We start from the raw sequence: 19,344 nt of genomic DNA, 5'->3' as shown, positions 1-19,344 counted from the left end.
CTTTAAACAGGACTTTTAACTTGGTCTCAAGAGTGTCCGGTTTAGAGAGGCTTCACTATAAATATATATCACCCGAGACTCCGGTTTTAAATGTATTGATCTTACAGAATTAAATGTCAGAAAATGCAATTTTCATTAAAAAAAATAGGCTAAAGCCTAGCCTTTGTTATATATCATGAATCGTTTAACAATCCATGTTGAATAGCATTATTTTCTAGATTATAATGAACAGTTTATAACAATAAGAATAAAATGCTTTGTTATTGAAATTAGATTTGTTAAGAATATAATAAACACTGAACTAACTTTAAAAAAAATAAAATAATAAGACCCAACCTTAAACCCCGGACAACTTACAACCAAGCTCGGATTTTAATAATTGTTGTTTGAACAGCCGATATAAAAATAAAATGCTTATGAAAATTAAAAACTGTTACAAGTATTGAGTGATTCAATCGAGTTCTGTGTGATTTACAGAAGTAAAAACAATCCAACTATTGTGTAAATTATGTTATCAGTCCACAGAAAGGTTATATAAGGTGGGTTTTTACCAATCCAATGTTTTTCATGAGGGTGGTGAGTTGGAATTGCCCCCCCCCCCCACCCCCCCCCCCCCCGAAAAAAAACAAAACTTTTCACACACGCACACCCCAAAAAAAACACAACAACAACAACAAAACAACCCAAACAAACAAACAAACATAACAACAGGAGCAGGTTTCTATCCTCGGAATGGAAAAGAATGAAAATCTAGGAATTATTTTATAATGGCTTTATGGTAAATATTGATCATTCAAAATAAGGCGGGCGGGACGTAGCCCAGTGGTGAAGCGCTCGCTTGATGCGCGGTCAGTCTAGGATCTATCGCCGTCGTTCAAGCCAGTGTACCACGACTGGTATATCAAAGGCCGTGTTATGTGCTATTCTGGCTGTGCTGCTGCTAATAGAAACATGTAGCGGGCTTCCTCCCTAAGACTATGTCAGAATTACCAAAATGTTTAACAAACGATGATTAATAAACCAATGGGATCTAGTGGCGTCATTAAACATTAAAAATAGCGTCTTCAGTAATAACATTCTGAACAAATTAAAGATCGTTTACAAACTATTGTGATTGAACTGAAAATGAAAACAGAATAACGACACACGTTGCATAATGGGTAGTATTAATCTCACATCTATGACCTATTGGCATAAACGTTTAAAGATTAATCGATACAGGGTATAACATTTTTTACAGCCTCAGTTTCAGGTATATTGTAGAACTGACGATCCGTATTTATTTTCTTAAAGGGGCATTCCTGAGACTTTTTAACTATTGTAATTACATAATATATATTTTTTCTGCATAAAATATTAGTGGCTGTATATTAAAAGTTTTTTTTATCGTTCTAATATTTGTACTAGGTTAAAATTCATTTTATTTCCTAAAATGTTTTTTTTTTTCGTACGTACGAAATTATTTGAAGACTAAATCCAGTTTGGGCTTCTTACAAATATTAAAACGACCAGAAACACATTGAATATACAGACACTGATATTCTAAACAAGAAAATATATTTAATATGTAAGTTTAATCGTAGAAATATTTTATTTGTCGGAAACATCTTACAATGCAGCAAACTCAGGAATGTCCCTTTAATACCGTCGAACGCCGTTCTTTGATATCATTTGACTATTATACTAGCTACCTACGTGACGAAATTTTTTTATCATTCTCTATTCAATACTAATAATTGGACTGCCATTTGAGTTTTATAATTTAATATTTTTGTTGGCCCTAGAGTACATTGATTTATTTATCATCGTCTAATGGGACATTTGGTAATTTTTTACTCGTAATCTTAGAGGAAACTGATATACCAGTCGTGGAGTACTGGTTAGGATGGGGGAAAAAACCTGTCAAGTCAAATGTCGGAAATTAACGTGCTTATATCAAATGAATGTTCAAGCACGCTTGTTGTGGACACAATGTCCGACTTAGGCCAGGCATTGTACCCAAAACAAAATGGGGAAAACCTAATAGAGAATAGGTCTACTGGGCTATTTCACACGTTTGTGTATAAGGTGATACAAACATGACGACAGTCGTGTATGTTGAATGAAGTTCATTGTTGAATGATAACCGTTGTTGGCGATAAAACACGCATTGGTTAAAACTGTGATTGAGTTTGTATTTTGCATTATTAAATACTGGAAGGCGATGTGTGGTCGGTGTGGGATCGATCCCTGTCGGTGGGCCCAGTGGGCTATTTCTCGTCGCAAAGTTAGCCATTTTTAAACAATATTTTTAAAAGTATTTTAAGCATTATTCTGCATATAGTATTTTAACCCAAGGATGTTTTTTTCTTCTTCTTGGCATCTTGATAGCAAACTTACCCATTTTTAGACAGTGATCATTTCCTCTTTTGGAGTTTTATAAAAAATTATTATTTAGAAGAGTTCAAACCTGTTACTTTTAGATCTCAATAGTGTCGGCCCAGGAAGTAGAAAATCCTATTTTGGGTAGTACCGATTAGCCGAATAATAAATGTTCCGGGAAGTAGAAGGATCTAAATGATTTGCATGTTGTTCATTGTTGTATGAGCCGTTGTTTTCCTTAACAAAGAAATGAGGTAGCGTATTCGCAATATATAGGATTAGTAGCTACGGTTGTTTTTGTTTGCTTGTTGTTTGTTTGTTATTTTTTATGTGTTTCTTGTTTTTTAGGATTACATTCGGGGTATCATTTATGCTTGTGAGTGTTTTATTTTATAATGTTGTTATTTCATTTAAATTTCTTGTATTAGGTTCTACTAATACGAGATTATTTACCATATAATGTTCTATATCTGTCGTATAATAAATGTCCTGGGAAGTAGAAAGACCTATTTGGGTAGTACCGGCAAGCCGTATAATAAATGTCCCGGGAAGTAGAAAGACCTATTTTGGGTAGTACCGGCAAGCCGAATAATAAATGTCCCGGGAAGTAGAACATCCTGTTTTGGGTAGTACCGGCAAGCCGAATAATAAATGTCCCGGGAAGTAGAACATCCTGTTTTGGGTAGTACCGGCAAGCCGTATAATAAATGTCCCGGGAAGTAGAAAGACCTATTTTGGGTAGTACCGGCAAGCCGTATAATAAATGTCCCGGGAAGTAGAAAGACCTATTTTGGGTAGTACAGGCAAGCCGAATAATAAATGTCCCGGGAAGTAGAACATCCTGTTTTGGGTAGTACCGGCAAGCCGTATAATAAATGTCCTGGGAAGTAGAAAGACCTATTTGGGTAGTACCGGCAAGCCGTATAATAAATGTCCCGGGAAGTAGAAAGACCTATTTTGGGTAGTACCGGCAAGCCGAATAATAAATGTCCCGGGAAGTAGAACATCCTGTTTTGGGTAGTACCGGCAAGCCGAATAATAAATGTCCCGGGAAGTAGAACATCCTGTTTTGGATAGTACCGATAAGCCGTATAATAAATGTCCCGGGAAGTAGAACATCCTGTTTTGGGTAGTACCGATAAGCCGATATAATAAATGTTCCGGGAAGTAGAACATCCTGTTTTGGGTAGTACCGATAAGCCGTATAATAAATGTCCCGGGAAGTAGAAAGACCTATTTGGGTAGTACCGGCAAGCCGTATAATAAATGTCCTGGGAAGTAGAAAGACCTATTAGGGTAGTACCGGCAAGCCGTATAATAAATGTCCCGGGAAGTAGAAAGACCTATTTTGGGTAGTACCGGCAAGCCGAATAATAAATGTCCCGGGAAGTAGAACATCCTGTTTTGGGTAGTACCGAAAAGCCGTATAATAAATGTCCCGGGAAGTAGAAGTGTCTAATTGATTTGCATGTTCTTCATTGCTGTATGAGTCGTTTTCTTTACCAGCGAAATGAGGAAGCGAACTCGCATATGATTGGTAGCTACGGTTGATGATAGAGCCTATTGTTCATTAGTAATTTTGAAGATCTATACAATTTCAAAGCGAATTAGGCTATCATTATGCAATTTTGATCACGCAAAATTAAGGCACTCATTACTCGCGTTAAACAATGTGGTGAACACTGAACTCCAATGAGACTCAGTAACACAGACACACATCTACAAGCTTGTGCATACACGCACAACTTAACTTCATGCAGCTAAAAATGTCTACGTGCAAAACAATTTTTATACAAACAAAAAGGGCACTTGAACATTTTGAGGGCACTTACAAAATTTATGGGGGGGGGGGGGTGCGCGTCCCCCTGGTGCCCCCTCTGGATCCGCCTCCTTTATAATTACATCAGATATATTTCTACTGTTTCGTCTATTGCCAGGTGCTCCACAGTTCAATTTTATTGACTATTTTATGTAATAGCTTGTTTTCGCATGAGAGCAGTGAAATTAATAGATGGGAATAAAACATGATGGTAAAATAATCTCAGTAAAATATATCAATGCCATTGCACTATTTGAGTTAATAAAATCACCATGCGATCCATTTGCACTCTTCTAATCACTCGGTTATTGGGTTTAAGCATCTTTATATTATATAATGTAACTAAATGTAATAATGGCAGGCGCGATTGTAGGGAATTATATATATATAAATATATATATATATACATGTATATATACATGAGATTGAAAATCAGAAATATAGGACTGAATGTCAGTATTGTAAGACTGAATGTCAGTATTGTAAGACTGAATGTCAGTATTGTAAGACTGAATGTCAGTATTGTAACGTCCTGACACTGAACTTTGGTTGCAGCCATTGTTCCCTTTGGTGTTGGTATTATCTCTTATTTGTTTCCATCCAGGCGATTGTAAAGAGGGGCGTTTCGAAAGTCGAACCCACCTCTTACTCAAAGAAAACTAGCCCAGAGGTAAAAGTACTCGCTTGATGCGCGGTCGGTTTCGGATCGATCCCCGTCGGTGGGCCCATTGGGCTATTTCTCGTTCCAGCCAATGCACCACGACTGGCATATCAAAGGCCGTGGTATGTGCTATTTTGTCTGTGGGATGGTGTATATAAAAGATATCTTGCTACTAGTGGAAAAATGTAGCGGGTTACCTCTCTAAGACTATATGTCAAAATTATCAATTATTTGACATCCAATAGCCGATGATTATTAAATCAATGTGCTCTAGTAGTATCGTCAAACAAAACAAACTTTAACTTTTAACATTTTTCCGGGAAGCAGAACCGAACACTCTATAAGCTTCGCTAGCCACAGTCTAAAACACCCCTCACCGTGCATAATTATATTCAATCTCACATTACTGACATTCAGTCTCACATTACTGACATTCAGTCTTATATTACTGACATTCAGTCTCACATTACTGACATTCAGTCTTATATTACTGATATTCAATCTCACATTACTGACATTCAGTCTTACATTACTGACATTAAGTATTATATTACTTATATTCAATCTCACATTTCTGACATTCAGTCATATTACTGATATTCAATCCAGCATTATTGACATTCAGTCTCATATTACTGACATTTAGTATTATATTACTGACATTCAGTCTCACATTACTGACATACAATCCCAAATTACTGAAATTTAGTCTCACATTACTGACATTAAGTCTTACATTACTTATATTCAATCTCACATTACTGACATTAAGTCTCACAATATTTCTGACATTCAGTCTTATATTACTGATATTCAATCCAGCATTATTGACATTCAGTCTCACATTACTGACATTCAGTCTCACATTACTGACATTTAGTCTTATATTACTGACATTCAGTCTCACATTACTGCCATACAATCCCACATTACTGAAATTCAGTCTCACATTACTGACATTAAGTCTTATATTACTTATATTCAATCTCACATTACTGACATTCAGTCTCACAGTATTTCTGACATTCAGTCTTATATTACTGATATTCAATCTCACATTACTGACATTCAGTCTCACATTACTGACATTCAGTTTTATATTACTGATATTCAATCTCACATTACTGACATTCAGTCTTACTTTACTGACATTCAATCCCACATTACTGACATTCAGTCTCACATTACTGACATTTAGTCTTATATTACTGATATTCAATCTCACATTACTGACATTCATTCTCATATTAGTGACATTCAATCTCATAGTACTAACATTCAATCTCATATTACTGACAGTGAATCTCATATTAGTGACATTCAATCTCACATTACTGACATTCAATCTAATATTAGTGACATTCAATATCACATTACTGATATTCAATCTCACATTACTGACATTCAGTCTCACATTATGACATTCAGTCTCATGTTAGTGATATTCAGTCTCTCATTACTAAATTCAAACCCAAATTACTGACATTCAGTCTCACATTACTGACATTTAACCTGACATCACTGACATTCAGTCTCATATTACTGAGATTCAATCGCATATTGTTGACATTCAATCCCATATTACTGACATTCAGTCTCACATTACTGACATTCAATCCCAAATTACTGACATTCAGTTTCACATTAGTGACATTCAGTCCCATATTATTAACATTCAATACAAAATTACTGACATTTAATCACACATCACTGACATTCAGTCTCATATTACTGACATCGAGTCCCATATTACTGACACTACTAATGTTCAGTCATATATTGCTGACATTCAATCTCACATTACTGACATTCAATCTCACATTACTGACATTCATTATCACATTACTGACATTCAATCTCATATTAGTGACATTCAATCCCAAATTACTGACATTCAGTTTCACATTACTGACATTCAGTCTCATATTACTGACATTCAATCTCATATTACTGACATTCAATCCCATACTACTGACATTCAGTCTCACATTACTGATATTCAGTCCCACATTTTATCTTTGTAACCGATTCCATATAATTGTCATTAAAATGTGATTAGTGCGTAGTTAAATAAAATAGTTAATTATTTTCTTTCTTTTACATCAATGTACTTTACACAGACATGTTGACACCACACACACACACCAGCCTCCGACATTATTTCAGGTATTCGATGATCGATCTGCACCAAATTGAAAAGAAAAGTTAAACCGAAATATCTAGATGTTATATCAGGTCTAGAAATAGACGTTTATCATTCAAGAATTCCAAGGTGTATTTAAATGTTCTTATTCTATTTTATTAATATCAGTAAATGCATGCCCGAGAAAACTAAAATAAATCCCAACGTGATTTCATATCCTGAATTGATGTATATAATATGTTGTGAAAACAAATTTACTCCTGGTAATAAGAAATGAATGTCTAACACGTAAACTTAGCTCGCATGTGTAGCTAGTTTTGTAAATATAAATTAATGTTATTGTTCTCTTCACTGTAGTTTACGATAATAAGCTGTCAATGACGTTGTTTATGAGAATAAGCTTTCATTGATGTTCTGGATAATAAGAACAACGCACTCATTGAAACATGTAACCCAGGACAACAAACTACAACAATAAGATATATCAACATAAACCTATTGTGTGGTTTGAAAAGGAGATATAAAAGGTTACGGTTATATGAACTTAAAACCTGATACAAATAATGAAGTTTCGCGAGATTTACGTGGACAAAAGTAAAATTTTCCATTTTTATAGATATTATGTATCATGCATGGAGTTCACTGACAGACAGACACACAGGCAAATTCTTTATTTACGTCTCACCTTGTGTAAAGATTAAATAAAAAAGAAGAGTTCAACAGTAATAATACAGTACTACAGTACACAAGCCACTCCTATGGAGTTATGAGAGACTTAAAAACTATTAAAAGACTATCAAAAACATTTCAAAAGTATTGTATTAACAAGAAATAAAACTAAAAACCCTAAAATATGTATATGTCTACTATATGTATAAAACAAATCTTTGACGACGTAATAAAATAAGATGGCAACTTTTGGCTATAATTTTAAAAACATCCGGGTTGCTTAAAAGTAATGACATTTTTTTTTTCTTTATCTAAAAGATGATTCAGAAAATAGCTACCGTACGTTTTCGGAGGTAGCGGTTTAATAGCAATATCGACAACATCTATGGCCTTTTAAAACAAAATGAAAGTTAAAGACTGTTTTGATTTTACCACTAAAACACACTGATTTTTTTTTTAAAAGAGCATCTTCTATAATAACATTCTACTCAAAGTTAAGATTGTTTAAAAAATGTTGTGGACATATTTAAAGTAAAAACAAACTAGAAACAAAAACAGTTTACGGAGGTAAACTATTAGTGATTAGTAAAAAAACAAAAACGGAAGAAAAATGCCTGTTTCAAACTCCCTTTGGGGACGTTTTAATACCCAGTACCTATCAGGCTTAAAGGAACATTCCCGAGTTTGCTGCATTGTAAGGTGTTTCCGACTAATAAAATACTTCTACGATTAAGCTTACATATTAAATATATTTTCTGGTTTACAATATCAGTGTCTGTATATTCAATGTGTTTCTTAATATTTGTAAGAAGCCCAAACTAGATTCTGTCGTCAAATAATTTCGTACGTACGAAAAAACCCACCTTATTTTAGGAAATAAAATAAAATTTAACCTAGTACAAATATTAGAACGATCAGAAATACGTTTAATATACATCCACTAATATTTTATGCAGAAAAATATATTTGATATGTAATTACAATTGTTAAAAAGTCTCTGTTAGTCGATAACATCTCAAAAATAGCAGCAAACTCAGGAATGTCCCTTTAAAGCCAATTAAATGGCGTATCCACTACTCGACCAAATGTCCGTTTTGCCTCTATTAGCGTTTTGTTAAGTTATAACAGTGTATCATTTACATCGATTACGCACACCCATTTTACACACGCTGAAAAACTTAAAGGTAAGAATCATTCATTATAATGAAACACCGACATTAAAACAAGCATTTGCTGGAATACGTGTTTTTCTGCAGGTCAACCACAATTTTCGACACCATGACACATGAGCCATGGTTACAGTCATTTGCCGACAGCCATGTTATAGATGTTGATGACGTTCATTTTAACGAAAATTAATAGCATTACCATTAATGGATGCCAATGGAAATGATTATCACCACTTGTGGCGTATTTTGTTTTCAGAAGCAGGTGGCATCTCGTGTATGATTATGGTTCCGTACGATATACTGTGTATAATCAGCGTGGAAATCGTTTCCTAGTACAGTTGATTGAGAAGCTAATTACTTAAAGAAACAATCCACAGTTCGATGTTCAGTGCTAACATATCTTCGACTACCTGGATTTTTTTTTTTTTTTTATGACTACATATTAAACATAAGTGATCACAACAACCATAGGCGTATGGGCTCCCATTTTTGTAGAGGGGCAAGCTGGTTTTCAGTGGCGGATCTAAGGGGGGGGGGCACCAGGGTCCCGTCCCCCCTAAAATTTGCGACAGTTATATTTGTATTTTGTTTTGTCATCTTTTACGTTGAAGAATCAGAGGAATCCCTTCCGGAACGTATGTGGCCTTCGGCCACATGTCTTTGTCACCACTCTCCCTAATGGATTTTCTGGATCCGCCACTGGTTTTTGACCGAATTAAACGACAATTCCCGAATCTGGATAACAACATTCATTCATATTAGCATTACTGCCAAACAGCTATATAGGGATGCAAACTAACCACTACATATTTTTACATGGATTACTACTAATTTTGTTTGTAGAATCGTTTTTGCCCGAATTTGAGGATTTTCTCCAGAACTAGGGAGAGTTGCCCCCTCCCACTGTCTCCCCACCCCCTTCCCGTACCCTTATGACAACACTAACAGGAAAGAGTGACTGCAAACAAAACCGTCACCCATAGTGTGAGGATGTTAACCGTGTTTGTGACATTCAATCCAACGTCACATCGTTGTACTGGTTACAGAATTTCGACTGAAATTTAGTTTACAATAAGGAAGGAAATGTTTTATTTAACGACGCATTCAACACATTTTATTTACGGTTGTATGGCGTCGAACATATTATGGTTAAAGGGACATTCCTGAGTTTGCTGCATTGTAAGATATTTCCGACTAATAAAATATTTCTACGATTAAACTTACATATTAAATATATTTTCTTGTTTTGTGTATCAGTGTTTGTATATTCAGTGTGTTTCTGGTCGTAAGAAGCCCAAACTGGATTTCGTCTTCAAATAATGTCGTACGTACGAAAAAGAAATTAGGCAATAAAATGAAATTTAACCTAGTACAAATATTAGAACAACCACAAACACGTTTAATATACAGCCACTAATATTTTATGCAAAAAAAAATATATTTGATATGTAATTACAATCGTTAAAAAGTATTTTAGTCGATAACATCTTGAAAATTGCAGCAAATTCAGGAATGTCCCTTTAAGGACCATATAGATATTGACAGAGGAAACCCGCTAACGCCACTTCATGGGCTACTCTTTTCGAGTAGCAGCAAGGGATCTTTTATATGCACCATTCCATAGACAGGATAGCACATACCACGGCCTTTGATGTACCAGTCGTGGTGCACTGGCTGGAGCGAGAAATAGCCCAATGGACCCACCGACGGAGATCGATCCTGGACCGACCACGCATCAAGGGAACGCTTTACCGCTGTACTACATCCCGCGCCCATAATTTACAATAATGCAAAGTCTTCCTTTATTTCTACCATAATTTGACACCCAATAGCCGATGAATTTTTCGTACTGGGGGGGGGGGGGGGGGGGGGGGGTCGTTAAACATTCATTCATTCATTCATTCATTCATTCATTCCCTTATTTCTTTATCTCAGAATATACACTTTCTTGTTTAGAATACAAGAGTCTGTACGGTTTATTCGATGTATTTCTGATCGATCTGATGTTTGTAGTAGCTTAAACACCATTTGATTCACGAACGAATCTATTGAAAATCAAATCTGGTTGTGCTACTACAAACACTGGGACAACACCAAACACTTTGTTTATATACACACTGACGTTTTACATTAGAAGCTAATTCAAGACAACCCACCTCTGAAGAAGCAAGCGATTTTAAACGTTGTGGGTTTGGTGGGTTGTTGTTTGTTTTGTTTTTTTTGTGTTTTTTTGTTTGTTTTTTTACTGACTTCATGCCACCTCTATATCTATTACATAGAGAATACTACATGAGTGGCCATTAGATACCATGCATCTTACAACGAGTTGTTTTAAAATGTATCTAATGAACGAAAGCGGGTTTGATATGTTTTTAAACAACGAGTTGTAAGATAAATAGTATCTAACGGACACGAATGTAGTATTCTATTTCTTACATATCCTCAAAAACCAGGTTTTAAGCAAATTTTAACATCTTTATCGATAAAAGATATTTACAGCCCTTTCGCTTGTAGATAACTTACGTGTCACAGACAAATGATTATCAAGATAACTATACGTCACAGTGTAATCGATTTCGATCGTGCTGGTTTTTTTCCATTGGATATGGCCTCAGATTACAGTTATCTTCCCATTTGGTTGTCCAAAATCCGGAAGTTTCACCGCGCAAGTAGTCTGCTGTTTGACTGTGATTATTTCATGGCAGACAGCTATGAAGTGGCAACTGTTTGACTGAAGTGACAGGGGATAGCATGTAGTTTGTAAACATGTGTAACTTGTTGACATTGAAGACTTGTTTGTGGTAATTCCGGCCCATGCAAAAGTAGTGCTTTTTGTGTAAAATGGGTGTACTCCGGCCTGGTTTAGAGGGTGTGTCTGTTTAAACCAATATGCTGGGAGAAAGAGCTGGACAACAGGGGTTGTCCTTTTCAGGATATGTGTCCCCCATGCAGGCAAAGGTACATACAAAACTTCACGGGCCTGCTGATATTAATAAAAATGTTATAGCCACTAAGGCTATATAGAAAACATATAGCGAAATTAATTGTGGTCTGAGGCCTGATATAGTTCACCATTACACCGGTTAAAATGCTTGATTCTGATGAAAGTATTATAACCAGAGAGGTGAAATTACACAGACTGATTGTGCATACCACAAGGAATATGAAAACTAATTTATTTATTTTCTAAATATTTTTATTAAATTAAAAAACATTTTTTTTTGAATTTATTAAAAATTAAAATTAAAATTTTCAACTTTTAAATTTCAGTATCCTCCAAAATAGCATAAAATGACCTCTGATGTTACTACAGGTTGTTGCAATATTTTTTAACAGTTTTGAGCTAATAATTTGGTAAAAAAGAGCAAAAGTGGATTTTGTTAGTCAATATTGAGATTTAATTTTTTTTTACATATTGAATTTTAATGAGTTTCTCAATTATTGCAATTGGACAGAAGATCTAAATATAATGAATATATCACTACTAAATGTAATTAAACACTTTAAATAAATAGTATACAGTTTTTAACAAGATTAAGTACTCTAATAATACATTTCACCTACATTTATGTAAATTACACACTTCAGTCATTTTTCAAAAATGGTCTTTTATCCTTAGAAAATCTAATAGGCTAATATTCTATGCTGTCTGAATGTATTTATTGTGTTCAGTAATCAGATGCTGGATACTTGTCAAGTTTATTGCAGAAAATGTGCCAAAAAGGTTAACATTTGGCTTGTAATACATATGGCAGAATAATCCATAACGCATATTCAGTGGTCATTACTACAAACATCCTTCCAATCAAGAAATACTACACTGAGGTATCCCAGACACTGGCACATGACTACACTTGTTAACAGTTATCACTGGAAACTGAAAAATATGGTGCAAGTACCTCTTGGTAGGATTATATCAGCATTTTGTAACAAAAATCTTCATTTTCAAAGTTGTCGTCAACAACAAAAATATTATGGTGTATACCTAAGTAATATCTGTAGGGCATATTCATATTAATATGCATTTATATGGACTGTTTTGCCTTTTACAAAGTGGCTACATGTCTAATACAGTAAATGAAGTAGATTAACTAAATACAGCAGGTCAAAATTGAATATGAGGCCTATCATGTCTAATTTTCCCTGAAATTAGTGTGTAAACATTTGTTGCAAATGGCCCCAATTTTGTGACTTTCACCATCCCTCTGACACATTTCTAATAATGTATCATGAATTCAGTCACCATATCTTTACTAAGCCCTCCACTTATCATATCTAAAATGCAAAATATTACAGTTTTAGATTTTTTAGTTTTTCAAAAATTTAAATTTAAGTTTAATATTTAATTAAAAATGAAGTAAATCTAATGATTGATTTTTTTTTTCCTTTAAATATTTCAAAATCTTTCCAAGACAACACTGTGCAGATAGAACATATGTAGAAGAAAAAATAGCTGCTCATTGTATGAAGAAATTCCAAAATTTGATAAAGTTATTACATTTTGAAGTTGGTGTCCCTCAAGTTTCCATTGCTAAAATTGGCCATGGCAAGGCACTGTGGTAGGTGTTTTAACACAGCCTCTGTATACTCTCAGTTTAAAGGTGACATACCGATACTTACCGAGCATTGCTTTAATTGTATATCATTGGAATGCATTAGTGTGGTCCAGTTTTTAGGGGGAAAAATTGACTGATAGGCCTCAGATTACAGTTATCTTCCCTTTTGGTTGTCCAAAATCCGGAAGTTTCACCGCGCAAGTAGTCTGCTGTTTGACTGTGATTATTTCATGGCAGACAGCTATGAAGTGGCAACTGTTTGACTGAAGTGACAGGGGATAGCATGTAGTTTGTAAACATGTGTAACTTGTTGACATTGAAGACTTGTTTGTGGTAATTCCGGCCCATGCAAAAGTAGTGCTTTTTGTGTAAAATGGGTGTACTCCGGCCTGGTTTAGAGGGTGTGTCTGTTTAAACCAATATGCTGGGAGAAAGAGCTGGACAACAGGGGTTGTCCTTTTCAGGGTGTGTGTCCCCCATGCAGGCAAAGGTACATACAAAACTTCACGGGCCTGCTGATATTAATAAAAATGTTATAGCCACTAAGGCTATATAGAAACATATAGCGAAATTAATTGTGGTCTGAGGCCATATATGGCACTGGCGATCAGCCCCAAAGTTCAGCCAGCAAACGTTTCGCTATCGCTCGCGAACTATTTGATTGGTCATTTGGTTTACCGTGCAGCGCATAAACCAGTCTAGCGGACGTTTTTTTTCTGCTCGGGCTGGTTGAACGCAGCCTGGTCATCACTTAGGAGCAGCCAGTCGTATGTCTTGAAATTGTTAACAAACGTACATGTGTTAGCAAGTATATGCGTTATCAAAAATAACGAATGATGTTTTCACCAACGGGTGTGTAAGAAAAAACAATAATCAATAAAACAAACCGGGGGTGGGGGGGTGGGTGGGTGGGTGGGTGGGATTCAGCTCGGTCGGTTGAGTGCTCGCTTGAGGTGCTTGCGTCGCAGGATCGAACCACCTCGGTGGATTCATTCAGCGGATTGGGGGTTTTCTCGTTCCAACCAGTGCACCACAACTGGACAAAGGCTGTGGTATATGCTTTCCTGTATGTGGGGAAACTGCATATAAAAGGTCCCTTGTTTCATTAGGAAAACAATGTGGCGGCTTTCCTCTGATGACTACGAGTCAGAATTGCCAAACGTTTGCCATCCAATACACGATGATTAATTAATCAATGTGCTCCAGTGGTGTCGTTAAACAAAACAAGGGGCGGGACGTAACTCAGTGGTACAACGCTCGCTTGATGCGCGGTCGGTCTGGGATCGATCCCCGTCGGTGGATCCATTGGGCTATTTCTCGTTCCAGCCAGTGCACCACGACTGGTATATCAAAGGCCGTGGTATGTACTATCCTGTCTGTGGGATAGTGCATATAAAAGATGCCTTGCTGCTAATCAAAAACAGTAGCCCAAGAAGTGGCGGCAGCGGGTTTCCTCTCAATATATGTGTGGTCGTTAACCATACGTCCGACGCCATATAACCGTAAATAAAATGTGTTGAGTGCGTCGTTAAATAAAACTTTTTTTTATTTTTTTTTAATCAATGTGCTCCAGTCGTGTCGTTAAATAAAACAAATATATCTATCAAAAAACGAACCGAGATCCTGTAGATCTGTGATGGTCCTGTTGATGGCGAGGGCGGCGGCCCACAGCGCGTCGTAAGCCATCAGTCCCTGCTGCAGTCCCGCCGACACCATGTTGGCGGCGCTGTGGTTGAGGTACACGGTCTGAATCTCCTGGGGCGTGTAGCCCGAGACCGTCACCTCGGGCTTGCTGTTCACCCAGAGGCGGTCGACGGCGATGTAGCCGTTGATGACGCTGAGGATCTGCTGGGCGGTGCAGGTGATGGTGCTGTCCGAGGTGTTCCACCACGTCTGCGAGTACCAGCCGTTCAAGATCCACACAATGCGGGGCCCGTAGAAGTCGATTTTGTAAGCCTGGAATGAATATTATACAGCGAAATCTGTCTAAACCGGATTCCTGTCAAAACCGGCCATGTTTCATGATGCCAATTGTTCTAAATTCTAAAACGCGACCCTCTAAACACCGGATCCTGACTAAAGCAGATAAATATTAGGTCCCCCACATGATCCGGTTTAGACAGGTTTTATTGTATACCTTTTAGAAATTAAAAAATTATATATTTCCATACTTAATTACAACTAATATGCAGGGCTCACATACAGTCGTGACACTCAAGCATGACACTCAAGCACCACACACACACACACACACACACACACACACACACACACATTCAAGCGTGACACTAGCATGGCACACGTGTGACAGACACGTGTTACACACGCATGACAAATTCACATGACACACAAGCGTGACACACACGCATGACATACACTTGCACTTACCTCACAAAATACTTTTCGTGCAATGTCTTCGTAGAAATCGCCTAGAACAATCCTTGCACCATTCTCCTGTTATAATAAATGATATAATAGATTTATTAAATATACTCAACAAAATTAATTAAGGGCCAGTAGACTTTTCGTAATTATTTGCTAGTGTCAAACTATTTTATGAAGTTTTGGTCGCAGATGACTTCCAAAAATTGTGATTGAGGGTCAGCGTCATAGGCGTACAGGTTTCCTTTTTGGAGTGGGTATTTGTTTTGGGTTTTTTGTTGGTTTTTTCTTCTTCTTTTTTTTTTCTTTTTTTTTTGGGGGGGGGGGGGGGGGCTTCGTGTGTGGGTTGTTTGTTTTGTTTGTTTGGGGTTTTTGTTTTTTTTGGGGGGGGTTGGGGGGGGGGGGGGGGAGGGCTGATTTTCGCCCGAATTAAACGAAAATGCCCGAATCTCAATAACAACATTTATTCATATTATCATTACTGCAAAACAGCTATACAAGGTAAAAAGGAATCAGGCCACACCTCAATTTGCCCGAATATCTTTATCGTCCCCCCCCCCCCCCCCCCAATTCGGGAATTTTCTCTCCAACATTTTCAGTTGCTCCCCTGTCTCCCATCAACACTGCTTATGGTCAGAGTGATAGCTCCCCTTAACAACTTCCTCCCGACCATTATTTCGCTGACCCAATCACTTAAAGGGACATTCTTGAGTTTGCTGCAATTTTTAAGATGTTATCGACCAACAGAGACTTTTTAATGATTTTAATTACATATCAAATATATTTTTCTGCATAAAATAGTAGTGGCTGTATTATAAACGTGTTTCTGATCGTTCTAATATTTGTACTAAGTTAAATTTCATTTTATTTCCTAAAATATAGTTTTTTCGTACATACGAATTTATCTGAAGACAAAATCCAGTTTGGGCTTCTTGGAAATATTAAGACGATCAGAAACACTTTGAATATACAGACACTGATATTCTAAACAAGAAAATATATTTAATATGTAAGTTTAATCGTAGAACTATTTTATTAGTCGGAAACATCTTACGCAAACTCGGGAATATCTCTTTAACATTTCAGATTTCGAAATCAAAACATTTAATACAGAAATACTGAAGACGGACGTATAACGTCTACAGCAAGAATTGCAGAGTTTAGGTTTCTAACAAAAAAGAATGCATGATAATCCATACAAAAGACCAAATATCTTTAATTTTCAGCCGAAATAATGTTTAAGATAAATGCAATTTGTTTATCAGACACTTCCATGGATAAAAATGTATCTTCATCAAACTGTATTGGACAAAGAGAGTTATTATTTACAGAAGCACGCACTGGCTCGGGAAGCCATATCCGAAATTCATTATTCTTTATTTGTAATAAACCCGCAAGTGTCGCCATAAATATTCCTTCCGGGTAGAATCATGTTTTATGTGAACTTCCTCAAATTCAAAACAACATAATGACACTGTCTTAGTCTTTGGTGATTGTGAAGGAATCGTTGCAATAGGGTGGAGAGGATCTACATTCTGGCGTGTATCAATAATGTACAAGAAAGCAGCTTCCTTCAAGAGATTTTATACAATATAATAAAAATTAAAATCGAATTTAATAGGGGACGTCTACACCTGCATAGACACTTGTGTATCAGTATGGTACTGGAACATGTTATATCCTGGGGCGGAAGGTAACCCAGTGGTAAAGCGTTCGCCTGATGCGCGGTCGGTTTGGGATCGATACCCGTCGGTGGACCCATTGGGCTATGTCTCGCTCTAACCAGTGCACCACGACGTGCATATCAAAGGCCGTGGAATGTGCTATCCTCTCTGTGGGATGGTGCATATAAAAGACTCCTTACTACTAATGGAAAAATTAAGCGGGTTTCCTCTCTAAGACTGTATTTAATAATAGCCAAATGTTTGACATCCAATAGCTAAAGATCAATAAATCATTGTGCTCTAGTGGTGTCATTGAACAAAAAGAAACAAACAATAATATGTATATTAAAAAGAACATCTTCCTTCAAGCGATTTTATACAATATAATAAATAAAAAAATCCCTGCATAGATATTGGAACATGCTATACCCTGTAACTCATTTTTATGAATATATCCAATTAACGTTCAAGCACGCTGTCCAGGGTGCAGTATATACTGTCCAGGACAGGAGGTTTCGATTAGTTGTTAGTGGTTAGTGAGAAAGAAGTCGACGTAATGACCTTACACCCACTCATTGAGTCGTTAAAACTCGCTCTGGGTGAGAGCCAGTATCGGGATGCGAACTCAGTACCTACCAGCTTAATTCGGATGGCTTAAGCGCAGCATCACTGGCTATGTGATTGCATCCTACAAGGCAACTGGAGCCTAATTCACTAAACTCTCGCAACTTTGCGATCTCGCAGTACAATGCTAAAAGACTTGCAAAGAGGATGTTTTGTTGTCTAGCAGAGCCTACAAGAGACCTTTGTGAATTAGGCCCCAGGTGTATTCAATGGTACACGCAATATTTGAAAAAACAAAAAAACAAAAACCCAACGAAAATCTGTTCATGGCTTCAGGCTTTATGGAAGGATCGATTAATAGTTTATAAACAGCGAAAAATCAGTATTATATTCTTCCTCTTGTTCCTTGTACGTCAGTTATAATACCAGGAAATACTAGCCTGAAGTTAATTAGCTATTAGTTATGGAACCACATCGAGCTATCTGGAAAAACAAAAGGTTCACATTTTGATCAGCTAACTGAAACTTTCATTCATTTATAGTTATTCTCGTGCCTCTGTCCATTCAAGGTTCAAGCACGCTGTCCTGGACACACTCCTCAGCTATCTGGACTGTCTGTCCAGAATAGTGGTTTTAGTAGTAAATTGTCAGTGATTAGTGAGAGAGAAGTCGGTGTAGTGGCCTTGCACCTACCCACTGAGTCATTCAACTCGTTCTGGGAAAGAGCTGGAACTGAGAGGCGAACCCAGTGCCTACCAGCCTTAAGTCTGGTGGCTTGATCACTACACCGCTGAGGCCGGTCAATGAAACTTTGAAACTTGGAGTAAACACTGCATAGGTATTAGACTTAAAATAGCATCAATAATTTTCTTTTGAGTCATGAAAACTAATTATACGTTTTCTAAACCTTTTGTCTTACTTTATATATACTCAAAGGTAAAAGTTATTGTGACATGGATTGTTTGGAGTAATAATTTGTGAATGGATTTATGGATGTAAACCAGAGAAAATGTGCATGAAACAGCTCAAAGAAATGCAACCAAGCAGTTGTTGCAGGGATTGCATGCTTTGTGCAAGAAACATGGAATATTCGGGAGAAATGCTGTCTAGTGTTCACCATAAAAGGCCAGACATTCAGTCGCAAATCATTGCCACTGTGTGCAGCCTTCAGAAGTCCAGAAGTCAGAAAAACACCATTAGTGAACTGTTTGATGCAATACCGTCATGCCACGTCTCAGTGAAAATGACAGAGTCATAGGGATGCTTGAATCTGGTACCTCGCAGCGTGACGTCGCACGTCAATTCAACGTCCACAGAAACACCATATGGCACTTATGGCAACGATATCAACAAAAC

General features: G+C 36.7%; 1 protein-coding gene across 1 annotated transcript in view; it reads right to left on the bottom strand.

Moving 5' to 3' along the window:
• The window catches only part of LOC121369824 (gamma-aminobutyric acid type B receptor subunit 2-like), a 71,146-nt gene that overhangs the window by 17,192 nt on the left and 34,610 nt on the right, over positions 1-19,344 (bottom strand). The window contains exons 6-7 of the mRNA XM_041494898.1: positions 15,767-15,832; positions 14,995-15,334 (exon numbers count right to left, since the gene is read on the bottom strand). Of these exons, the coding sequence (XP_041350832.1) occupies positions 14,995-15,334; positions 15,767-15,832 (406 nt within the window). The remainder of the gene's footprint in view (positions 1-14,994; positions 15,335-15,766; positions 15,833-19,344) is intronic.

This window comes from Gigantopelta aegis, chromosome 4 (assembly GCF_016097555.1).
Source record: "Gigantopelta aegis isolate Gae_Host chromosome 4, Gae_host_genome, whole genome shotgun sequence".
Classification (NCBI taxonomy): Eukaryota; Metazoa; Mollusca; class Gastropoda; order Neomphalida; family Peltospiridae; genus Gigantopelta; species Gigantopelta aegis.
This window is presented reverse-complemented; position numbering and strand designations above follow the sequence as displayed.